Source organism: Rana temporaria, chromosome 2 (genome assembly GCF_905171775.1).
Source record: "Rana temporaria chromosome 2, aRanTem1.1, whole genome shotgun sequence".
Taxonomy (NCBI): domain Eukaryota; kingdom Metazoa; phylum Chordata; class Amphibia; order Anura; family Ranidae; genus Rana; species Rana temporaria.
The window spans coordinates 351,903,253-351,929,945 of NC_053490.1; the positions used below are offsets into that span (position 1 = coordinate 351,903,253).

Here is a 26,693-nt window from a genome sequence, read left to right on the forward strand (position 1 = left end):
TCTTACATTCTCTCCTCTCTCCAGTCTCTCCCTGGAGACTGGAGAGAGGAGAGAATGTGAGAAGAGGATCTTCCTATGCCAAGTCTGATATATCCCTCCGTGGATTCTATGATCTATGCTACATCTCCGATCCATCCTGTGCTGTGACTACATTTTCCTGGATATCCTACTGTGGAATAATAGATACCAGAAGGTAAATAAATAACAGCGTTAAGCCTCAGTCCATGTGGTGGTGGCTCACTCAATCATCAGTGCACCGGGTGTTGTTTGTTCCAGAATTTCAACTGCTTTTTGGACTTTATTATCACACTTAATTTGTGTACTCACAAGGACTTGATTGTTCTAATTAGTTGGCGTGATTTTTTTCTTTCTCCGTATAAATGCACCTGCACTGTGATAGTCTCAGAAGTCTGTTTAAAGCGCAGAGAGCATCATTAAGAACAAGGAACACACCAGGCAGGTCCGAGATACTGTTGTGGAGAAGTTTAAAGCTGGATTTGGATACAAAAGACCTGGCCGTCCCTCTAAACTTTCAGCTCCTACAAGGAGAAGACTGATCAGAGATGCAGCCAAGAGGCCCTCACTCTGGATGAACTGCAGAGATCTACAGCTGAGGTGGGAGACTCTGTCCATAGGACAACAATCAGTCGTATACTGCACAAATCTGGCCTTTATGGAAGAGTGGCAAGAAGAAAGCCATTTCTTAAAGATATCCATAAAAAGTGTTTAAAGTTTGCCACAAGCCACCTGGGATACACACCAAACATGTGGAAGAAGGTGCTCTCGTCAGATGAAACCAAAATCGAACTTTTTGGCAGCAATGCTAAACGTTATGTTTGGGGTAAAAGCAACACCGCTCATCACCCTGAAAACACCATCCCCACTGTCAAACATGGTTGGGGCAGCATCATGGTTTGGGCCTGCTTTTCTTCAGCAGGGACAGGGAATATGGTTTAAAATTGATGGGAAGATGGATGGAGCCAAATACAGGACCATTCTGGAAGAAAACCTGATGGAGTCTGCAAAAGACCTGAGACTGGGACGGAGATTTGTCTTTCAACAAGACAATGATCCAAAACATAAAGCAAAATCTACAAATCTGGAATGGTTCACAAATAAACATATCCAGGTGTTAGAATGGCCAAGTCAAAGTCCGGACCTGAATCCAATCGAGAATCTGGAAAGCACTGAGAAAACTGCTGTTCACAAACGCTCTCCATCCAACCTCGCTGAGCTCGAGTTGTTTTGCAAGGAGGAATGAGCAAAAATTTCAGTCTCTTGATGTGCAAACGTCAGGTGCCCCTGATGATGTCATTACGACGAAACGATCGTCGGGCTGCAACACACGCACTGTGCATGCACTAACGGCCCAAGGCGGTCTGTTTAAATTTTGGAGCTTTTTCTTTTCCTTGCAAGGACTCTGTGTATTTGTTCCCTATGTATGGGAAATCTTTTTAATGGATTTTTAATTGAATTTTTAAATAAACCAATATCAAGCAGGCTATACTATGGAAATTTTTCCTTTTTTCATATGACATCTGCTGACCACCGTTGCTACATATCTATGTGAGTGCTGTCATCCCTGACCCATATGAGGAGCTACGACGCTGTGGACCCTGACGTTTGATCCGTGAAGGATATCGATCCATCTCCACTGCCTGAGGGACGTTTGTATCCCAACATGCCTGTTTAGACCCTTCCTGAGAAGGTCGGGTCACAGGCTTTCCGGTAAGCCTCCATTTCTCTTTACATTGGATTGTCTGTGGATTGCTTCCTCCTATTTCCATCTGCGGTCTTCGGGGGGATCTGCTCTTTTACCATCTTCACCTGAGGGGACTACAAAACCCCTCCCTCTATTTAATTGTACTCACTTTTATTCAACTTTATTTATACTTTCCATGAAACATGGACTTGTACTGAAACACTGTGTATCATTATCACTGTGATTATTTATGTGGCATAATTTACACTGATTTGTTGGAACACTAAGACAGGTTCTCTGGCTTCACTGCAGAAATACATTTGTTTTAGGCATCACTTACTTTCACAGGTTTAGTTATTATGTTTATTTTTTGCAACAGTCCTGTTTACTTCAGAGGATAATTGCCATAGTAGATTGTGTTATTTTTATATTTCACTTACGGTATATAATTTTTCATTCATGGTTTATTCATTTATTTAAATATTCTATTGACACACTTTTCACACTTGATGTTATATTTTGTCTAGCGCTGCACTGTCTTTTTCCATATAGCAGGATAAACCCGCATAAAGTTAAGGAAAAATTTCCTCCCATCATGTTTGTTCAGGCCTAGGATGATTAGAGGGCCTGATCGAGCACGCAGGGAAAGTGGCATAGTATACTTAGATAGTAAAGGGATTTATACATGCACAAGAGACTACTTGCATAAAAGCAAAGTCGGTCTCCTGAATCTGTATGGCTGGGGGGGGGCAGCCAAAGTACACAAGATCAGAAACTCATCAGGTCAAGAAGCATCGGCTGCTTAACCACTGAGGTCTGGTTCGTACAATGGTTTGGATCAGACTTCAGTTTAAAAGCTAAAGGAAAAACAGAAAAATAAACCCTAATTATTTATAATAAAAATACATATACAATACACTGAAGAGCTATAATAACAACTCAGCCTATATATTTAAAAGGCAGAGCAATTAGGAAATCTTCAAGTTACTTTCCTCAGTGTACAACCATCAGCCCTCAAGTTAATTGTAGATACCTTAGAAGGTTAAACAGAATCCTTAGGATTCTAAACCACCGCAACCTCTATTAGTAGGCAGCGATCTACAAACAAATGAAATAAGTCAGGAGATCAGATGTTGCATCCAACAGGGAGAGCGGAGATGGCATACATTGATGATAATGAAAATTACCTGTAAAGCCACTGTGTACTGTGCCTGCTTTGCCCTATGGCGCTCGCGCCGCTATTAATAGCCAGTAGGGCCCTTTAAATTGGTCTCTCTGTGCGTTGATTGGGCACAGCGTGTGACGTGCAATACGTCGGTCACGTGGGTAGGCTCAGGGAGATGACATATAAGATGTCAAAACTTCCATATGAAAATCTGTTGTGCGCATCGCCTAATGGTGACGCAATGATGTCACCAGAGATGGTAAGCAAGCGGCGCTGCCCTCTCCGAGGGGATTGGATGTACTCCAAGCACTCTGGATGGTCATGTGGCTGGACAATCACAGGTGGGCGTGCCTCAGCGCTGTAAAACGAATGCTGGGGATTGCCCTTGCCTGCCCACCGTAGGATCTAGAGATGGCTAGATATCGTTGCACCGTGGGCTAATATGCAGGGGTAATCACATGATTGCCGTAAGGAAAAACAATCTGAAAGTCACCTAGTCCTGGGTGCAAGTTAAAGTGGAGTTCCACCCATAAATATAACATAAAATCAGTAGTTTTAAAAAAAATTCATTAGTCCTTTAAGAATTTTTTTATTTTTTTTAGATGCCTTCAAAGTGTTGTTGCTAGGCAGAATAGTTAATATTCCCACTTCCTGCACCTAGGTGCTTAAGTTTCCTAACCTACACCGCACAGACTCCTGGGAATGTAGTGGGTGTAACTTTCCAGGAGTCTGTGCACTCCCCAGTCTCGAAGAATCATGTGACTTGCACAGTACAGGTGCTGAAACCTGATCTGAAACCTATTACACTGCTTGTGCAGCACTAAGCATGTGCGAGATCTGCAAGGCTGAAATCCAGGAAGTCATACAGTCTGGCTTCATGATGTCCACACTTAAGATGACCCCAGTCAATTTCTATTTTATTAGGTTTTTACAGCATTTAGACACTTAACAAAACGGACCTTAGTTTACAGACTAACTTTACTAGAATATATTAAGCTTGTGTATTACAGGGGTATTTATATATAAAAAGTGAAATTGTGTCCGGAACTCCACTTTAAAGAAGCAAGGTAAAATACACCAATATGGTTGTTTTAAGCAGGCATAAGAGGAAGATGGATTCTCTGATGTAACTGTTCCATGATCTGGACCTGTTTGGTTTACCCCTGGTTACATCAGAGATTGTATATTTTATCATACAATCCTGAAGAAGCCCAAGTTTTGGGCAAAACATGTCGGACTGACAACACAGGTCTCAGAAGGAAGCTATTTTGCACACAGCTGTAAGTCGCATTCTTATGTTATTTTAGATGTGTATCTCTTCCTAAAACATTTGTATGAAAAAATATATATATATATTTTTTTTTTTTATTTAAAAAAAAAAAACACTATCTGACTATTCCATGTAGTTTGTGGATTTGGTTAAAGTATATTTCTATATGTAAAGTAATTTTGAATATCCGAACTAGCATCCTTAAAAATCCTACACCATACCCCGGTTTCGGGGATCTTCTGATGGTACACTCCCTGCTTTACGTTGTAGCAAAGGGTAATTTCTTCTGTGTTTGTGAATAATAAAATATTTACAAAAATGTGACTTTTGTGAGATTATGTATGTCTACATCAGTCAATACACTTCAGGGTCTCCACCCCAAAAAATGAGACAGACCCAGCAGGTTACAGGTCTAATGTCAAACCCAAAGAATGGCAGGGAAACAAAAAAACAAAATGCACATCTGACTTCCACAGGCTGGAAACGCTGGTTCTGCAGACATTGTGATGCGTGGGGGTCCAATGATAAAACTGAAGGATGAAGGGGTCATGGGATCAGAATTGAATGATGGTGAATGGAAGAGGCTGGGGATATGGAAGGAGGAATCTGAGGATAGGAATGGAAGGCTGGAAGAGTCCAGGAATATTATTTGATTGGGGGTGGGGGGTTCTGGTGATGGGAACTGAAGGGTGGAGGGGTCAGTCCAGAGATAAGAATGGGTGGGACCCCAGATTGTTTAGGGTTGCATGGGTCGGTGTTTGAGACTGAATGTCCATCAGATGTGTAGTTTGGGTGATCTGGGGTTAGTGATCAGTAGTAGTTTGAAACGTATATAAAGGTGGGGGGCAGGGGGGTTAGGCGAGACGGTGCGACCTTCAGGGGGGGGGGGGTTCAGAAGGGGCTGTGGCGAACATTAGGCAGTTTGATAGCCAGCTGGTAAACATGCTGTCATATCTGCATTAAAAACAAAATAAATGGGGTGCTATATGATTGGCAGCTAGCACACAGTAAATATAAAACCTTTAATAGACCATAAAACAAAAAAAATTACAAAAAAGTCTCTTAGAAGTGTTTTGTTTTTATTTGCGATTCATACCTGCCTCGGTGGATGCAGCATCAGAACGCTGTTGCATCTGTCCCCTGAACGCCGCCAATTGCTTGGTTCTCACTCCTCCCCTATCAGAGCAATGCTGACTGTCAGGATGGACTTCTCATTTTTAAGTAGTGAACAGATAGTCCTGAGCATACCCAGCACTGGAATTACTTTAAACACATAGATTTCTTTCAATCAGATCACGGATAAGAAGACTTGTGCAATGTTAAATGTTGTTCCATTCATGTGGTTTATGGATTTTAATCTCGAATTTCTCCTTATTTTAATGTTTGAAGTACCGATGTTGCGCGACCAAACATTTATTTTAAATGTAGTTTATTTAACAATGAGTCCATACATGATGCGATCGAGTGATATCGATCAGGACTCAATTGGGCAATAGCCGATCTGGGGTTGGCAGCGATATTAAAACTTAAGTTTAGATCTGAGGGTCACCAAGAACACTGATGGGTGTTCTACAGAGATGTTGTGTAAACAGATGTGCTCCTACAGTACTTTGGTTTAAATGGAGCTTGTGAGCCATTACGGGGCTAATACCCAGTGTATTAATGGAAGGAGCTGTGCTGTGTGGCCACACCGTATGACGAAACACAGCTACCTACACTGTCAGTAGTCTCAACCCAGGTACACCTTTCTCTGAGAGATCCGTGGAGTAGTGAGAGACACTCGTAAAATAGGATTGTCATTTACATGTTTTAATGATTTTGTAAAATTTTTGTAAGTGCACATTTGTAAGGGGGGGGGATTGGATTTAATAAAACTTTTGTTGTGGAATTGCGCTGTGCACATCTTTTTGTTGCGAGTGACATCTAAATGGAAGGACATATTCCCTGATGTAAAGAACCGATCAATACAGGCGCATGTTCTGGGTCTAGCTGGTGAGTTCATTACCATAGTGGAGATTTTACATGCGGTGTGGTGACGGGATCCATGATTGGATATATACCCTACATGAACACTATTGATGGACTCTTTGATTTGATCGACTTGCCCGACAGTTGATTATGTACTTTGTCATTTTATTAAGTGTGGAATATTTTAAGCACTGCTAATGTTATAGCTGGACATATATTGTATTTATTCTATTTATAGTGGCTGCTATCAGTACTTATATCGAGTAAGATACAGTTTGTATCGGCGTACAACGCACACTTTTCCCCCCCTGAAAACAGAGGGTAAACCCCGCCTGCGTGTTCGTCTATTTATTTTTTTCCAAAGGGGGCTGTCCCGGGTGTCACCCATTGGGGGCTGTCAGGCCAGCTGCTCCGCCTCTCCTGGCCCTGGGACAGTGCTGCCATACTTTAACCACTTGAGACCCGCGCTATTGACAAAAGACGTCAACAGCGCGGCTCAGGTGCCAACTGGACGTCTTTTTAAAAGCATTACCCGCGCGCGCCTCTGGGGGGCGCGCAGCGAGTAAACACTGTGCCGCCGCATCGCTGGGGAGCCGATGCGTGTACCTGGCGGCCGCGATGGCCGCCGGGTACACGCGATCGTCAGTGACACAGCCGGTAACAGCAGGGACGTGGAGCTCTTTGTGTAAACACAGAGCTCCACGTGCTGTTAGAGGAGACCGATCTGTGTCTCTTGTACATAGAGACACAGCATCGGTCACCCCCCTCCCCCCACACAGTTGGAACACACCCAGGCTACACCTTTAACCCCTTCCTCACCCCCAGGCTACACATTTAACCCCTTCCTCACCCCCTAGTGTTAACCCCTTCCCTGCCAGTCACATTTATACAGTAATTAGTGCATTTTTATAGCACTGATCGCTGTATAAATGTCAATGGTCCCAAATTTGTGTCGAAAGTGTCCGATACGTCCACGGCAAAATCGCAGTCCCAATAAAAATCGCAGATCGCCGCCATTACTAGTAAAAAAAAAAAAATAATAAAAAAAAAAATCAGAATTCTGTTCCCCATTTTGTAGGCGCTATAACTTTTGCGCAAACCAGTCGCTTATTGCGATTTTGTAAAAAAAATACGTCCAATACGTATCGGCCTTAACTGAGAAAAAAATAGTTTTTTTTTTGTTTTTTTTTTAAATTGGGATATTTATTATAGCAACAAGTAAAAAAAAAAATATATATTTTTTTTTAAATTGTCGCTCTTTTTTTGTTTATAGCGCAAAAAATAAAAACCGCAGAGGTGATCAAATACCACCAAAATAAAGCTCCATTTGTGGGGGAAAAAAAGGACGTAAATTTTGTTTGGGAGCCACGTCGCACGACCGCGCAAATGTCAGTTAAAGTGACGCCGTGCCGGAAGCTGAAATTTTGCCTGGGAACTAAGGGGGTTTATGTGCCCAGTAAGCAAGTAGTTAAAGTTTGGAAAACATCACTGACAGCCCTTTCTCATACCATGTTCCTCCTGTGTCACTCTCAATGTAAATGGAAGCCTGTAAAACCTCAAGTAACGCTGCTCGTTCTGGCCGCACTCCTCCCGCTCCGCCGCCGCCTCCTCCTCAAATGTAGCTTTTGGTTGGAGGAGAGCGGTCATGTGACCAATGAAAAAAAGCAGAGGAGCGTCACATGACCGGGACCACGAGAAAGCGGCGTTACTTGAGGTATTACAGGCTTCCATTTACATTAAGAGTGACACAGGAGGAACGTTGTACGAGAAAGAGCTGTCGGTAATGATTTACAATGAGTCACAAAGGAGTGGTGTATGAGAAGGGGCTGGCAGTGATGTTTTCTCAACTTTAGAGTATGCTGGCAGTGCTCTCCTAGGGGTGCAGGGGGGCTTTATAATGAAAGTTGTCTGTGTACTGTGCAGGAATAGGGGTCCATGTGCTGTGCAGGGAAAGGGGTCTGTGAAACTTCCCTCTTAAAATTAGGGTGCGTGTTATACTCCGATAAATATTCTATGCAAAATTGGTCTCAAAGTGCTGGGAGAGAGGATTACGAACACACATACACACACTACGGAAAGTATTCAGAACCCCTTACATTTTTCACTTTGTTATATTGCAGCCATTTGCTAAAATCATTTAAGTTCATTTTTTTACCCTCCATTAATGTACACACAGCACCCCATATTGACAGAAAAACAACATTTTGGACTTTTTTTTTTTTTTCAGATTTATTAAAAAACAAAAACTGAAATATCACATGGTCCCAAGTATTCAGACCCTTTGCTCAGTATTTAGTAGAAGCACCTTTTGATCCAATACAGCCACGAGTCTTTTTGGGAAGATGTAACAAGTTTTCACACCTGGATTTGGGGATCCTCTGCCATTCCTGCTTGCAGATCCTCTCCAGTTCTGTTAGGTTGGATGGTAAACGTTGGTGGACAGGCATTTTTAGGTCTCTCCAGAGATGCTCAATTGGGTTTAAGTCAAGGCTCTGGCTGGGCCATAAAAGAACAGTCACAGAGTTGTTGTGAAGCCACTCCTTTGTTCTTCTATCTGTGTGCTTAGGGTCATTGTCTTGTTGGAAGGTAAACCTTCAGCCCAGTCTCAGGTCCTGAGCATTTTGGAGGTTTTCATCCAGGATATCCCCTGTACCGCATTCATCTTTCCCTCGATTGCAACCAGTTGTCCTGTCCCTGCAGCTAAAAAAACACCCCTGCAGCATGATGCTGCCACTACCATGCTTCACTGTTGGGACTGTATTGGACAGATGAGCAGTGCCTGGTTTTCTCCACACATACTGCTTAGAATGAGGTCAACAAGTTCCATCTTGGTCTCATCAGACCAAAGAATCTTATTTCTCACCATCTTGGAGTCCTTTAGTGTTTTTATTTTTTATATATATATATATATATATATATATATATATATATATATATATATATATATATATATATATATATATATATATATATATATATATATATATATATATATATATATATATATATATATATATATATATATAATATAAAACTCCATGCGGCTTTCATGTGTCTTGCTTCCGTCGGGCCACTCTGCCATAAAGCCCTGACTGGTAGAGGGCTGCAGTGATGGTGGACTTTCTACAACTTTCTCCCAGCAGGAGCTCAGCCACAGTGATATTTGGGTTCTTCTTTACCTCTCTCACCAAGGCTCTTCTCCCCCGATAGCTCAGTTTGGCTGGACGGACAGCTCTAGGAAGGGTTATGGAGACCACTGTGCTCTAAGGAACCTTAAGTGCAGCAGAATTTATATTTTATTTTTGTAACCTTGGCCAGATCTGTGCCTTGCCACAATTCTGTCTCTGAGCTCTTCAGGCAGTTTCTTTTGACCTCATGATTCTCATTTGCTCTGACATGCACTGTGAGCTGTATAGACAGGCGTGTGGCTTGTCTAATCGTTATAATCAAACACAGCTGGACTCAAATGAAGGTGGTAGAACCATCTCAAGGATGATCAGAAGAAATGGACAGCACCGGAGTTAAATATAAAAAATGCAACAATCCTGCGAGCCACCACTCCTAAAGGCTTAACTATGAAAATTAAAAGCTGCTAGCGTGCCAAAAATGAAATAAACGCAGCGCTATTGAAATAGTGGTGCTCACGCCACTATAGAAAGAACGAAAGAAACTGGTAAAAAATATTCAGTAAGTAATGTGGATCTGTGCAAACCAAATGATGCAAGTAACTAGAACAGTACAATTGAATCCACAACCAGTTAAAGCGGAGGTTCACCGGTAATATGCTGTTTTTACCCTTTGATGGATGCTCATTTAGTCTTTGCAGTGTTAACCACTTAAGGACCCCTTCACGCTTATATAGGTCAGCAGAATGGCACGGCTGGGCACATCAACATATAGGTACGTTGTCCTTTAAGCCCTGCTGCGCGCTCCCACGACCCGGTCCGAAGCTCTGTGACCGCGGGACTCGTGGACCCAATCGCCGCTGGAGTCCCGCGATCGGTCCCCGGAGCTGAAGAACAGGGAGAGCCGTGTGTAAACACGGCTTCCCTGTTTTTCACTGTGACTCCGTCATCGATCGTGTCATCCCTTTTTTATAGAGGGATACAATCGATGACGTCACACCTACAGCCACACCCCCCTACAGTTGTAAACACACTTCAGGGAACACATTTTCACAATAAACCATGCATTTTAAATGCATTTTTTTGCTGTGAAAATGACAATTTTCCCAAAAATGTGTCAAAATTGTCCGAAGTGTCCGCCATAATGTCGCAGTCATGGAAAAAATCGTTCATCGCCGCCATTAGTAGTAAATTATAAAAATGCAATAAAACTATCCCCTATTTTGTAAACGCTATAAATTTTGCGCAAACCAACAGATAAACGCTTATTGCGATTTTTTTTTTTTTTTTTTTTTTTTTTTTTTTTACCAAAAAAAGGTAGAATACGTATCGGCCTAAACTGAGGGAATTTTTTTTTATATATTTTTGGGGAATATTTATTATAGTAAAAAGTATTGCATTTTTTTTCAAAATTGTCGCTCTATTTTTGTTTATAGCGCGAAAAATAAAAACCGCAGAGGTGATCAAATGCCACCAAAAGAAAGCTCTTTTGTGGGGGAAAAAAAGGACGCCAATTTTGTTTGGGAGCCACGTCGCACGACCGCAATTGTCAGTTAAAGCGTTGCAGTGCTGAACCGCAAAAAGGGGCAAGGTCCTTTTTGGCTGCATTTTGGTCCGGGTCTTAAGTGGTTAAAGTGACACTGCTCCTACTGGCTGTACATTGACACCATGCTGAGAGCTATGGACTTTTAATCATATAGGAGGCAAGAGTAAAGAACCATAGTAAAAATCGCTAACAAAGTATTTCCATATAAAAATCCACTCCCATTTCAGAATTTAACCACTTAAGCCCCGGACCAATATGCAGCTAAAGGACCAATATGCAGCTAAAGGACCAAAGGTGTTTTTACAATTTGGCACTGATTGATTTAATGGATTTATAATGCGCCAAATACTGACCCGCTGCTTTAACTGGTAATTGCGCGGTCATGCAATGTTGTACCGAAACAAAATTTGCGTCCTTTTCTTCCCACAAATAGAGCTTTCTTTTGATGGTATTCGATTGCCTCTGCGATTTTTTTTTTTTTTTTTTTAATATTTTTGAGATATAAACGGAAAAAGACCGAAAATTTTGAAAATATATTTTCTACTTTTTGTTATAAGAAAAATCGAATACTTACATTTTAGTCAAACATTTAGGCCAAAATGTATTCAGCCACATGTCTTTAGTACAAAAAAAATTGCAATAAGCGTATATTTAGTGGTTTTCGCAAAAGTTAGTGTCTACAAACTAGGTTAAATTTTCTGGAATTTACACCGTTTAATTCATGACTACTCAATTCTTGAGGTGCTAAAATGGCAGGGCAGTACAACCCCCCCCCCCCCCCCCCCCCCCCAAATGACCCCATTTTGGAAAGTAGACACCCCAATGAAACTGAGAGGCATGTTGAGTCCATTGAATATTTTTTTTTTTTTTTTTTGTCCCAAGTGATTGAATAATGACAAAATAATAAAAAAAAATTACAAAATGTTGTCATTAAATGATATATGAAAATAAGTGAAAGAATTGAAGGGGTTGTGGCGCTGTCTGGACTAGAGGCTGAATGTACCAATAGAGAGGTACAAAAAAGACTTGTATGTAATCAAAAAATTTGTGAAAGGAATACAAGTGCCGGAGTGTATTAGTACGTGAAATCCTAATTGGCATGTACTGTGCACTCTAGCAAGCATGTGATAAAAGCATATATAATAATATACAACAAGTGTTGAAAAATACAAAATGAATCAATAGTGGCACTTGGCCGCAAAGGTGGTCACCCACTAGGTGAGCTACTAACTGTAATAGCCGCCAGAGGTTAGAGTGTAGTACAAAAATAATAAATAAAATCACATAAACTGAAATCAGACTTATCCGTGATCGCCAATCAGCGATAGGTGAAATCAAAAAATACCAACGTGGTGGTGAATAACCAATAAGTGTATAGCACAACAGTGGATATTGTGAAGCTATAAACAAATATAAATATGGATAAATATAAAAGTCCAGTGGTTATGGTATAGCAAAAAAGCTCATCAGTCCACAACTATGTCAAAAAGTAACAATAAAAGTGTCCGTGAACCGGTGCACCCACTCTGGGTGATAAGTCACAAGATACAATTGTGTGAATTCGCACAGTGCTCCCCCTCCTGGGTCCCTACTCACCGAAGGCACTCACCCCTGCAGGGGTAAAGTGCAAGTAAGATTACTCTCCAGCAACTGCGATTTCGTCTTCCTGGATCCTATGGATGCACGGGTTTCCTGGTCTGGATGTCTCCACTTCTTTTTAGGTTATCCGGGAATCCTCCAAGGAAAAAGATAATCTCATAGCGCAGTATGTTCAGAGTAAAAGTTTTATTTAACACTGCCAAATAGGCATGTGCAACACAGCAGGCAGTTACAAAAAACTTCTAGAACCGGGTTCCATAAGAGATAAAAAATATAAAATAAAAGAAAAAGGAAGGACAAGCGGCTACACGCACACCCACACGCACTCCCGGACCGATCAGCTGTCTTCCAGTGGAGCGCACGCCGTTCCCCAGCTGGAGCTGACACATTCGATTCACAGGCTATCAGTGCTGTGGTGGGAGGCTTATGCTATCGTAAGATAGCAGCCTGCTATTTTGTTTTCTCACCTCGTCTTTCAGGACAGCACCTGGAGAGCGCAGCTCCACCCACTTCCCAGGAAACACTGCAGTCAATGCTATAACTTCCGCCCCCTTCCACCATGGCCTCAGTTGTAGTGTTTCCTCCGGCCATGGTGGAAGCGCTGCAGGGAACCAAGGGTGTGCTGTACTCTCCCCAGGCGGGGAAGGTGGTTTTGGAAGCATACCGGTGTTTTGTGTGGTCTAGGAGGCGATCCTCGACTTCTCCCCTGACGCGCGGGTGAAGGTCGGGTACTTCTCTTCGGTCCGGCGAGGACAGAGGCTGCTGGGGGTCCCGCTCCCTGAGTCCGGGCATCAGAGCTTGCGGGGGGGCGGTCAGGTGCCGTTCTTCCGGCATACGAGGTCCTGGAGCGGAGGGCGTAGTGACGTCCTTTCCGGGTGGTGGCGGCTTCCGGTTCCGGCTGCTGGAACGCAGGAGGAGGAGTGGCCTCGGCGGTGCTATTTCCGGGTCTCGCAGCGGCGAGAAAGAGCCGGGAGTTTTAAAAAAGCTGTCGCACGCCCGCAGCGTCCTGGGACCATGGAGCCAGAAGACGCAGCGGAGGTGGCGGGAGCAGGAGCCACAAGCACCGGCCCAGGTAGGAGACCCAGCGGTGGTCAATGTACCAGGGTATTGTTATGTCCCTCTTTCTGCCCCTTCGGGGGAGGGGAGCCTGCCTCACTCACCCTAGTCACGTCTGTGGGTGTGTGTAGTTTTTTTCTGGTACAGCGGTGATGGGTTCTGGTTTTATTTGTTCACTAGCTGTGTGCACTTGGGTGATTTGCTGGTCTGGCGTACAAGGGTTAAACATAGCGTTGTTGTCCTTTGTGTCGTTTCAGAAAGTTAAAGAAAAACTTAAAGTGGTAGAACCTCCTCCTTCCAAGAAGCGGTGTGCTACTTGTAAAGCTTCCCTTAAAGGGAACTGGACCAAACCTTTATGCAAAACTTGTATTGCGGAGATTGTCAGGGGGGAGGCCTCTACTAGTTCGGCCTCTGAGCAGCCCACCGTCAAGGGTACGGGGGAGTTGCTCTCTTCATTTAGGGAGGAGTTGCACCAGACTTTCCAGTCTTTTCGCTCCTTTCTGGACAAGGGTCCGACTAAGGGATCCAAGGTCAGGGCCAGTACCCCCTCCACATCTAGAAGGTTAGATAGTGAGTCCGAGGAGGAGGAGCCTGAAAATGTTGTTTCAGGATCAGAGGCTGAGGAAGAAGAAGAAAGGGATACTTCTTCCTCGCGCTATAAACTGTCCTTGGAGGAGGTGGATGACCTATTAAGGACTATTCATTCTACCCTAAACATTAAGGAAGATGCGACTCAGCTGTCCCTGCATGACAGGATGTACCAGGGCTTGGATGAGGTGAAACATCGTACCTTCCCGGTACATAAAGTATTGTCCGAAACAATTAAGAGAGAATGGAAGGACCCGGAAAAGGCACCCTTCTTTTCCAAGTCTCTGAAAAGGAGATTTCCTTTCGATGAAGATCCAACGCAGGTATGGAATAAAAAGCCTAAGCTGGATGCAGCATTCTCGAAAGTTTCTCGCAATACTGACCTAGCCTTTGAGGATACAGGTACCCTTAAAGATTCCCTTGATAAAAGAGCAGATACCCTGCTCAAAAAAGCCTGGGATGCCACCTTGATTGATCTCAAGCCAGCTATGGCATCCACTGTGGTGGCTAGAAACCTTGAACATTGGCTGGATCAGCTTAAAGGTCACATCGAGGCTGGGACCTCTCGTAGAGAGCTTTTGGAGTCCTTTCCGGTACTTATGAAGGCGGTAGGCTATATAGCGGATGCATCTGCTGAATCCGTGAAGCTCTCCGCCAGATCCTCGGCGTTGATAAATTCAACCAGAAGGGCCTTATGGGTTAAGACCTGGCAGGGGGACACAGCCTCTAAGGTGAAACTGTGTGGGTTACCATTTGAAGGAGATTTGGTGTTTGGCACAGGGCTAGACGCCGTTCTGGATAGGACGGCGGATAGAAAGAAGGCTCTTCCTTTAAAAAAAGGTAGATTCGGGGCCCAAGAAAAAATTTCGTCCTTTTTTCCAAGCCAAGGGTCCTAAGGATGCGCAAAGAGGCCAGGGTAGTAGACCCTGGCGGTCCCAGAGGGGCCGCGGGAAGCCTGGGGTGTTATTTCGCTCCCCCAGCCAGCCTGCTAAGCCCCAGTGACGGTCTCCCGGCTGTGGGAGGTTGGCTCCAAGCCTTCCTTCCACAGTGGGCAGAGGCGACGTCCAGTCCGTATGTCCTCAAACTGATTCTAGAGGGCTACGCACTGGAGTTCTCGGGAAGACCACCGTCGCGGTTTTATGTGACCCAATTGCCCAGGGAGCAAGAGAAATCTCGGGCAATGCGGTCATTAGTGGAAGATTTTCTCCAACAGAGGGTGATTACGCCAGTGCCCCAGAGAGAACAGGGGGAGGGCTGTTATTCCCACATATTTCTAGTAAGAAAGCCGTCGGGCAAATTCAGGTTGATTTTTAAACCTAAAAGTCCTGAATCTAGCTATCCGGTACAAGAGATTCCGCATGGATTCTATATACTCGGTGAGAAAGCTTCTTCCTCTGGGGTGCTTTCTAGCATCGATAGATTTAAGGGATGCATATTTGCACGTCCCGTTCAGGACTTCCTCCCAGCGCTATCTGCGCCTAGCCATCAGAACAGAGAGCGGAGTGAGACATTTCCAATTCAGAGCCCTCCCATTCGGCCTTTCCTCCTCTCCCAGAGTCTTTTCAAAGGTGGTGGCAGAGGCTTTGGCACCCCTAAGGCTCAGGGGGATTTCTATAATTCCACACTTGGACGACCTCCTGGTGTTCGCCAAGTCGGAGGAGCAGCTTCTCCTGGACCTGAGGAGGACCCAGGCTCATTTGGAAGGGCTCGGATGGATTCTGAACAAAGAGAAGTCAAATCTAGTGCCCTCCCAGAGGATAGTCTTTCTAGGATACACTATAGACTCGGTTCAGGGGAAGATTTTTCTACCAGAAGAAAAGATGAAGAAAGTTCAGGCTGCGGTGAAGACAATTCAGTCGAATGTGCCGATTTCTGTTCGCTCAGCCATGTCCACAATGGGCTCACTCACGGCCGCCATTCCGGCAGTGGGCTCGTCTCCATTCAAGGGACCTACAACAGGCGATCCTTCAGAATTGGACCCATGAGGAATCCCTAGAGAAAAGATTCAGAGTTCCGTCTTCAGTGAAAAGGAAACTTTGGTGGTGGAGAGGCCAGGCAAATCTGCGCCTAGGCCTGTCTTGGTCCTTCCCCACTACAAGGGTCCTAACTACGGACGCGAGTTCGTGGGGATGGGGTGCTCACCTGAACGGGCAGATGGCACAGGGATCGTGGTCGAGGGAGGAGTCCAGAAGGGCCTCCAATTGGAGGGAACTCAGGGCCATTTGGTTAGGGCTAGGGCCTTCCAGGAGCCGATTCTGGACCAACACGTCCAGATTCTGTCAGACAACGCCACAGCGGTGGCGTATGTTTCCAGACAGGGGGGCACGAGAAGCAAGGTACTCCTCAGTCTGGCCTTACAGACGCTGTCCTGGGCAGAGGTGAACTTGGCATCCCTATCGGCAGTACACCTAAAAGGCAGCCTAAACCTTCTGGCAGACTTTTTAAGTCTGACGAGGGTTCTGAAATCGGAATGGTGTTTATGCCCGGAGGTCTTCCAAGAGCTAGTAAACAGGTGGGGAACCCCTCAGATAGACCTGTTCGTGTCCCAGTCCAATGCCAAGGTTCCGGCTTATTTTTCTCTCAACAGAATGGACCAGGCAGAGGGTCTAGATGCGTTAGTCCAACGCTGGCCCTTCCGCCTGTGCTATGCCTTCCCCCCCCAGTTCAGATCATTCCTTTAGTGTTACGGAAGCTTCAGGAGGAGAAGACTACTCTGATCCTGATAGCCCCGTACTGGCCCAAGAGGCCTTGGTTTTCGAGTCTGTTGGAACTGGCAGTAGAAGATCCCTGGGTGCTGCCAGTCAGAAAAGATTTACTGTTTCAGGGCCCTCTACTTCATCCAGACGTGAGTCGATTAAGACTCACGGCCTGGTTACTGAAGAGCTAATTCTTAGCAGTAAGGGTTTGTCCAAACGCTTGGTAGCAGGAAAAAGGTCACGAGGGCCATCTACTTCAAGACTTGGAAAGTTTTCAATTCTTGGTGTGAAGGTAAAAATTATTCTCCTTTGAATACATTTTCCGTCTTGGAGTTTTTACAAGACGGTATGGATAAGGGTCTGGCAGCCAGCACCTTGAAGGCTCAGGTGGCGGCTTTGTCAGTGTTTCTAGAGAGACGTTTATCTCTAGAGCCCTACGTTATCAGATTTTTTAAGGCCTTAGCCAGGGCTAGGCCTTCCCCGTTTAAATTTTTCCCCAAGTGGGATTTATCAGTGGGGTTTGACTAAAAAGCCCTTCGAACCACTGGTAGACGCCTCTATAAAATTTCTGACTTTGAAATTTGGTGCTTTTGGTAGCGGTCACCTCAGCGAGGAGGGTTAGCGAGCTTCAGGCGCTTTCCATTTTGGAGCCTTTTTTGTCAATCTTCCCTGATAGGGGAGGGGAGTTTTCTTCCGAAGGTAGTGTCAGTATTTCATAGGACGCAGGAAATAGTGTTACCTACCTTTTTGTCCTACTCCTTCTTGTCCGAAGGAGAGAGAATTCCATTCCTTAGATGTCAGGAGATGCATTAGACGCTATCTAGAGGTCTCTAGTGAGTTCAGAAGGGCGAATTCGCTTTTCGTTCTGTTTTCCGGATCCCGCAAGGGGCAGGGGGCTTCCAAGAGTACTCTGGCTAGATGGTTACGTATGGCTATCCATGAGGCATACAAAGCTAAAGGTTTGGATCCTCCTCCGGGAGTAATGGCCCATTCTATTAGGGCGGTGGCAACTTCCTGGGCAGAACGGGCTGGAGCTTCGCCAGAACACATCTGTAAAGCGGCAACGTGGACGAGCTTTTCCACCTTCGCTCGTCATTATAGGATGGATTTGCTCTCTGTGTCAGAGCAGTCTTTTGGCAGGAAGGTCCTGCAAGCGGTGGTCCCACCCTAGAGTAAGTACTCGGTTATCATCTCCAGGTGCTGTCCTGAAAGACGAGGTGAGAAAACCTTAGTTGGACTTACCGGTAACGGTATTTCTATGAGTCTTTCAGGACAGCACCGATAACCCGCCCTTTTGTTATTAAAGATAATATATATATATGCTAATGTGTGTAGTTTCTATGTTCTGCTTATCTAATTTCAGTGTGGCCGGAGGTACTCGTGAACAACTGAGGCCATGGTGGAAGGGGGCGGAAGTTATAGCATTGACTGCAGTGTTTCCTGGGAAGTGGGTGGAGCTGCGCTCTCCAGGTGCTGTCCTGAAAGACTCATAGAAATACCGTTACCGGTAAGTCTAACTAAGGTTTTTATCAATTTGTCCTTCCTTTTTCTTTTATTTTATATTTTTTATCTCTTATGGAACCCGGTTCTAGAAGTTTTTTGTAACTGCCTGCTGTGTTGCACATGCCTATTTGGCAGTGTTAAATAAAACTTTTTTACTCTGAACATACTGCGCTATGAGATTATCTTTTTCCTTGGAGGATTCCCGGATAACCTAAAAAGTGGAGACATCCAGACCAGGAAACCCGTGCATCCATAGGATCCAGGAAGACGAAACCGCAGTTGCTGGAGAGTAATCTTACTTGCACTTTACCCCTGCAGGGGTGAGTGCCTTCGGTGAGTAGGGACCCAGGAGGGGGAGCACCGGAGCACTGTGCGAATTCACACAATTGTATCTTGTGATTTATCACCCAGAGTGAGTGCACGGACACTTTTATTGTTACTTTATTTTTACTTTTTGACATAGTTGTGGACTGATGAGCTTTTTTGCTATACCATAACCACTGGACTTTTATATTTATCCATATTTATATTTGTTTATAGCTTCACAATATCCACTGTTGTGCTATACACTTATTGGTTATTCACCACCACGTTGGTATTTTTTGATTTCACCTATCGCTGATTGGCTATCACGGATCAGTCTGATTTCAGTTTATGTGATTTTATTTATTATTTTTGTACTACAATCTAACCTCTGGCGGCTATTAGTTAGTAGCTCACCTAGTGGGTGACCACCTTTGCGGTCAAGTGCCACTATTGATTCATTTTGTATTTTTCAACACTTGTATATTATTATATATGCTTTTATCACATGCTTGCTAGAGTGCACAGTACATGCCAATTAGAATTTCACGTACTAATACACTCAGGCACTTGTATTCCTTTCACAAATTTTTTGATTACATACAAGTCTTTTTTGTACCTCTCTATTGGTACATTCAGCCTCTAGTCCAGACAGCGCCACAACCCCTTCAATTCTTTCACTTATTTTGTTTGTGTCCCCTAGGGGATTACTCATTAGGGGGGCTGAAGTCTATAGCCACACTCACTTAGTTTGAGTTTACTTATATTATTGGTACCACCCTAGTTTCTTGCTCCACCCATACTATTCGCTCCTAAGCGCGGCACCCAAAATACATTTTGCTGTTTCTCCTGAGTACGGGGATACCACATGTGTGGGACTTTTTGGGAGCCTAGCTGCGTATGGGGCCCCAAAAACCGAGCACCGCCTTCAGCATTTCTAAGGGCGCAAATTTTTGATTTCACTCCTCACTACCTAATCAGTTTCGAAGGCCATTAAATGCCAAAATAGCACAAAACCCCCCCCAAATGACCCCATTTTGGAAAGTTGACACCCCAAGCTATTTGCTGAGAGGCATAGTGAGTATTTTACAGCTCTCATGTGTTTTTAAAAATGAAGAAAAAATACAAATGTATTTTTATTTTTTTACACTTTCAAAACTTTGTGACAAAAAGCGAGATCTGCAAAATACTCACCATACCTCTCAGCAAATAGCTTGGGGTATCTACTTTCCAAAATGGGGTCATTTGGGGGGGGGGGGGTTGTACCATCTGGGCATTCCATGGCCTCCGAAACTGTGATGGGTAGAGAGGAGTGAAATCAAAAATTTACACCCTTAGAAAGCCTGAAGGCGGTGATTGGTTTTTGGGTATCCGTACGCAGCTAGGCTCCCAAAAAGTCTCACATGTGGTATCCCCATACTCGGGAGAAGCAGCAGAATGTATTTTGGGGTGTAATTCCACACATGCCCATGGCATGTTTGAGCAATATATCATTTAGTGACAACTTTGCGCAAAAAAAAAAATATTTATTTTTCCCGCAACTTGTGTCAAAATATAAAATATTCCATGGACTCGACATGCCTCTCAGCAAATAGCTTGGGGTGTCCACTTTCCAAAATGGGGTCATTTGGGGGGATTTTGAACTGTCCTGGCATTTTATGCACAACCTTTAGAAGCTTATGTCATGCATCACCCACACTTCTAAAGACAAAGCCCTTTCTGACCCTGTTTGTTTACATAAAAACCTATTTTTTTTTTTTGCAAGAAAGTTAAGTTGAACCACCAAACATTTTAAATTTGTTTTAAAGCAAAGGCCCTACAGAATAAATGGTGGGTGTTGCATTTTTTTTTTCCACACAGTATTTGCGCAGCCATTTTTCAAACGCATTTTTTTTTGGGAAAAATACACTTTATTTTAAAGCACTAAAACGCACTATATTGCCCAAATTATTGATGAATTAAAAAAGATGATCTTAGGCCGAGAACATGGATACCAAACACGACATACTTTAAAATTGCGCACAAACGCGTAGTGGCGACAAACTACATACATTTTTAAAAGCCTTTACAGGTTGCCACATTAGATTTACAGAGGTCTACTGCTAAAATTACTGCCCTCGATCTGCCCTTTGCGGTGATACCTCACATGCATGGTACCATTGCTGTTTACATATGACTCCAAACCGACGCTTGCGTTCGTCTTTGCGTAAGAGCGGGGGGCAGGAATAAAAATATATCTTTTTTATTTTATTTGTAAACTGTTCCTTCCATTTTATTTACTTTTTACCATTTTTATTGTTATCTCAGGGAATGTAAATATCCCTATGATAGCAATAGTTAGTGACAGGTATGATACCTAAACCTGCAGGCATCATTCTGGTATAACTTTTCAAAGTCCAGCAACATACCAGTACGTTGATGGTTCTTGTTGGACATGTATTGTAATGTATTTTAATTTTTTTTATGCAGCCTGTTGGCTGAACGAAAAAAGATTGATCGGTGGGTATGCCCACCATTAGAATACCTCCCTTCATCCACCTATTTCTAATGCACCATTTATATATGCCGAAGCATGGGGGCATCCTCCCGCAAAAAAGTTATGCCGCGTACACACGGTCTGACTTTTCCACGGGCAAGCCTCCGTTGGAATTTCGACCGTATGTACGCGGCATTAGGAGCAAAATCGCTCCTCCGCCCCTAATGCCACCATGCTCCTACAGTACTGGAGTCACGGCTTTATATATCGTGGGAGCAAACGCTGTTGCTGTCAAGATAAATAAGTCCGCGCAACAGCTGAATGGCGTACCTGAAAACAGTAAAGTAAATTACATACCTGAAGAAAAAGCATGAAAAAACATAATAACAATAAAACGTTGCAGAATAGAATACAGTAAAAAAAAAAAGCAGAACAATAGAGAGAAAATAGAGAGGGAGAGAACAATAAAACGACAATTTTTTTTTGTTTTTATTTTTTTACTTAGAAAACGCTTCCAAAAAAACTGTTAGCGATCGCATGGATCAGGCCTGTCTCTGCAAACGCTGCAGTTATGTGTGTTGTGTTTTGTGACAGTGATCGATCGATACTGCACTTGAGTGGGTTGGGCGGAGTGGCAAAAAACGCAGGTGCTAGCGGGTATCTGGGCTGATTCCGCTAACAATGCATTTTTGGGAACCCTAAACTGCTGGGTACGCTAGTATAGATCTGATCAGATCAGGTACTATAAAACTAAGGGGGGTGTATGCTTTGCGCGTGGGTGTAAGCGTTACTGGCACTAACCTGGGGCGACACAGACCCTAACTGACGCTAAAATTGAATTGATATCACCCGCCGGGCGATCAGATGGTTAAACTTTTATTGGGTTATATACGGCGGGTGCCCTGATGCTATAAACCGCAAACGAACTAACTAGCGTCAACTGTAACACTTATACGGTGATCACTGGTGAAAGGGTTAATTAGGGGGCAATCAGGGGGTTAACCTTTATTAGGTAATATATGGGGGTACCTGACACTTTATAAAAACCTGGCGGCGAACCTAAATAACTAACTGGCTAACCAGCGTCACCAGTAACACTAATTCGGTGATCACTGGTGAAAGGGTTAACTCTAGGGGCAATCAGGGGTTAAAACCTTTATTTAGAAAATGTATGGGGGTACCTAACGCTATAAAAACCTGGCAGGGAACCTAAAAAAAAAAAAATAGGTACGTAGTGGCACCAGTGACACTAATACAGCGACAAAAAAAAACGATCGCTTAGTGACGCTGGCAATAGGGGGTGAAAGGGTTAACTAGGGCGGTGATCAAGGGGTTAAACCTTTATTAGGGGGGTGGTAGGGGGCTACACTGGACCTAAAGGGGCCTAAGACAACTGCCCTGCAACTTTTAACTGTCACACTGACACTAAATGCAGTGATCAGTAAATAAATGATCACTGCAATCAGTGACTGGGGGGTTAAGTGTGCCTATGTGTCACTGCTGTCGGTGGTCTGTTGGTGCAACTTACTTGTGATGTCTTCTCTCCTCTCGCCGAACGAAAATACCGCCCAGAGGAGAGATGACATCACTTCCTTCTGCCTGTGTTTACATTACACAGGCAGAGGAAGTCCTTCGGCGGAAGGAGATTGGCTGGGAGCGATCACAAGGGGGTGGCCAGAAACGAACAGCCGCCCCCTCATCCCGGATCACTCCCAGAGGCTTACCGACCGCTGCATGTAACGGGGGGAGGGGGTCCCGATCAGACCCGCGGGAAGGCAGGCTGACGTATATTTACTTGCGGCGGTAAAAAAATGGCATTTCTCAATTCAATCCTCGGCATACACGGCTCACCCAATCACAGCGTGATTACGTCAACGCCCACAGTTTCAGACTACTGAAGAAAGCCAATTGGGTGCTAAGCATAAGGTGTGTGATGATGTAATCATGCTGGTGGAGCTGTGTATGCTGAGGATTGTATTGTAAAATGCCCTTTTTTTTTATTTATTTTTTTACTTCTGAAATGTGAGTGGATTTTTATGAAATACTTTTTACTAGCGATTTGCACTGTGGTTTTCCTCTTGCCTCCTATATGATTGACATCACGCTCTGAGCTACAGTTTTGAAGTGTACAGCCAGTGAGAGCGGGGATAATGCGGAAAGTTTTTTTGGTCTTTTGTTTTCACGTTTTTATTTAGTGAGGTCTGATTGCCACAAACTGGTCAATCCTAATGTCTGTCCCAAGGCCTCTTGCATTATCCTGATCTTAATCACTGGCTTAACAGTGTGGCTGTTGAAACCAGGTCTTCAAGGGCATACTGTAGGTATATCTGACCCTCCTATTCCTGAATTAAAGCTATAAAAGCCATTTCAAGAAAATATCTACCACCATACCCTTTTCCACCTGGTGTAAACAAGCATTTCAACCCAAGCCTAAGCAACTCTTTCTAATCCTTCACAGGGACAAAGTCTTGCACCCAAAACTCTTCATTATTCTATCTTCCTTGTGTCCTGCATCCAAAGTAAATTGCACTCTATATTTCTATGTAGTCACAGCCTCCAGGTCCACAAAAGACAACTTTTGGTACCTCCTGTTTTGTGCTTATTTCACGAGATTTGGTATTCCGTCATCAGGTGTCTGTTGCTCAGCTTTGAAACTCTGCCAGCTGGTCTTAACTTCACACGTTCTCCAATTTCCAATGTGGAGGATGTCTAGGTCCTTTCAGTGGTGCTCTGAGTGTCTTTGATTCTTTCTTCTTCCTCTTCTTCTTCATCCCAGGGTCTATGAATAGGCAATTCCTTCATCAGTACAGATTCCCCTTGCCTCTGTTCCAGTGCTACTCTGTATTGCTTGCTAAAAACTGAAAGTTACAAAGCTTTGCCAGTGTCCAGCACTTGAAGATGGTAGCCTTTAACCCTGGGTTTATGAATATCCAGTCTGTGTCCTGTACCGTACTCCAATGTATAGAATTTATAGCCAAGTCTATTTCCTTTTTTCAGGTCGTGAGCAGACTTACCGTATTTATCGCGGTATAACGCGCTCCTGCGTATACCGCGCACCCCCAAAGTGGCCCGAATTCCTGTGGAAAAACGTTTTTTTTTGTACTTACAGTTTTGGTGTCTTGCGCGGCATCCATCGGCGGCCTCGTCGGGTCCGGTGTCCTTCTGCGGCGGGTCCGGTGTCCTTCTGCGGCGGGTCCGGTGTCCTTCTGCGGCGGGTCCGGTGTCCTTCTGCGGCGGGTCCGGTGTCCTCTTCGGCGGGTCCGGCGTCCTTCTGCGGCCTCCTCGCGTCCTTCCCGCCACGAGTTTGAATACCGCGCCGGCATATACCGAGCGCAGTACACTCGTGAAGCTTCGGGCAGGCTCGGCAACTGTCGCGCTGACGTCCTGTACGTACAGGACGTCAGTGCGAGAGGCGCCGAGACTGCCCGAAGATTCACGAGTGTACTGCGCTCGGTATATGCCGGCGCGGTATTCAAACTCGTGGCGGGTATCGGCGTATATCGCGCACCCACGATTTTGCCCTGATTTTCAGGGCAAAATAGTGCGCGGTATACGCCGATAAATACGGTATTTCTTATGTGTCGCGCTGTATTTATTTTTATTTTTGTCAATGCAGGTCATGTAAAAAGTACTTTACATAATGTAGTTTCAGATTTCTTAAAACTGTATACACAGAGTACTTATGCTTTTTTTTTTTTGTTTTGTTTTGTTTTTTATAGGTCGCATCATGCTGAAAGGAGACAACATCACACTGTTGCAAAGTGTTGTGAATTAACAGAATGAAGTTTCCTTCCCTTAACTTTTTTTTTCTCATTATATATGAACTAGTTATCCTGTTTTTAAACAAAAACACTATAGACTGTTTGTTTTTGTAGTTGCATGTGCAAACTTGTTTTTGATAAAGATTTTCAAACTGTCATCTGTCATTTTGTCCTTATCTGCGTTTAGTGCTTGTTTTATCTTTATTATCTTTATTTGCGGTTTCCTTTGAAAGTCAATGAAAAAACTGTATGAAAATGTAAACCTTAAAGTATAACTAAAGTCAAAACTTTTTTAAGTTTTGGATAGAGTGCAGATGGCTTAGAACACCTGTCAGTTTTTATTTCTGTTTGAGCCCCTGTAAGAGCTGGTTCACACAGTCATCTTCCAGGACGGCTTACAGAGAGATGGGCTAAAGCACTGCACCTGCATTAGTTCCTCTATTTGTGTTTCCGGCCAGACAGGAACTCCAAACGGATAGTTGTTGGTTTTTCTGGCCTTCGTGCTAGAGGGCAGGGGCCTCCTGACATCCATACCCAGTTCAACAGGGGTAGTTCTCCTGGAGTATGAGTCAGTTTGGGCCACCCAAAGACCTGTGGGGTGAAAATAAGGGACCCCCTCTACTGATTTTATGGCTGTATCCTCAGTGAGGTTACCTGTGAGGAGTGTAGGAGGTGATCCAGTGGGTCCATCCGGAATGGCACAGCAGGGGGTTCTCCTAGTGGAGCTGTAGGCCGCCACATGGTCCGAGTGCCGTTTAAAGAGATCCCCCATGTTACAGGGCTTCTCTATCCCCAGTAGGGCCCAAAACAACTAATCGATTACCATTTTCATAATCTGTTAATTGGCCAGTAACATAATGGGGTTAAAAAAAACTAAAATTGGCCCTTTATAGTACAAAAAGAGCAAATTGCTACTGTAAATATTACTTTCACTGTTCAACAGTAAAAAATTATCCCCTTACAGTAGCAATTTGCTCTTTGTACTAATTTTAGTTTTTTTTAACCCAATTATTATGTTACTAAACATCTCAGGCCGGAGTCACACCTCTGTTTTTTTTTTTTTGGTGCTTTTTGCGGAAACACACTACAGTTCATTTACATGGTTTCCTATGGAAAACGTTCACATCCTTGATTTTTTTTTTTTCAGCTGCTGCGTATTTGTAAAGGGCAAGGATTTTTTTTAACGCAAAACGGTGCTATTTTTTATTTTTTTTGGTTCAATATACTTCAATGGAGAAGCTGCAGAAAAGTATGTAATGTGTTTTTGTGGCAATTTGTGTTTTTTAATCTGCCCAACAAATTGGGCAAAAAAAAATGCGTTAACTGATTAATCGAAACAATCGGCCAACTAATCCATTAGGAAAATAATCGTTAGTTGCAGCCCTAATCCCCAGCATGTGGACTGTGCTGGGGGCGCAGAGTGATGAGGTAGCTTCTAGCTCCAAGTCGGACGGCAGCCATTTTGGTACACCCAGACACCAGGAAGTGAAGCCCTAGCTAGGGTATCCGAAGGATTAACAGGCGGATTTTCCACACCTCCTTAAATAGGGGCCTGAATAAGAGATGGCGCCGAATGCTTCCAAGCACATGGAGATACAGGGTGCTTGCTTCGGCAGCACATATACTAAAATTGGAACGATACAGAGTTTGCTTGACCCCTGCACAAGGATGACAAGCAAATTCGCGAAGCGTTACATATTTTTTATCCATGAAGGCAGGTCTGGAGGCACCATCGGTTGATGCAAGCCCTAAGGTAAGAAAATAGGGGACAGTCTGTGCCTTCCCTTTTCTTATCCCCCTGTGGTGGGGGCACAGGGGCGTTATGTTTTTTCCAGAGTCGGTTTATTGTGTATACTTGGGGTGGACAGGTGTCACGCATACTAGCATAGACTCCAGTGGTGGGTACTTGTAAAAAAAAAATCTTAGATTAGAATT

General features: G+C 44.0%; 1 protein-coding gene and 1 non-coding gene across 2 annotated transcripts in view; both read left to right on the top strand.

Moving 5' to 3' along the window:
• The window catches only part of SNRPE (small nuclear ribonucleoprotein polypeptide E), a 107,444-nt gene extending 82,528 nt beyond the window's left edge, over positions 1–24,916 (top strand). The window contains exon 5 of the mRNA XM_040337595.1: positions 24,717–24,916. Within this exon, the coding sequence (XP_040193529.1) occupies positions 24,717–24,772 (56 nt within the window). The 3' untranslated portion in view covers positions 24,773–24,916. The remainder of the gene's footprint in view (positions 1–24,716) is intronic.
• A 1,442-nt stretch (positions 24,917–26,358) lies between these two features.
• On the top strand, positions 26,359–26,461 carry LOC120929734. The gene has a single exon (XR_005747441.1). It is a non-coding gene; the product is annotated as a U6 spliceosomal RNA (small nuclear RNA).
• Positions 26,462–26,693: the final 232 nt, after the last annotated feature.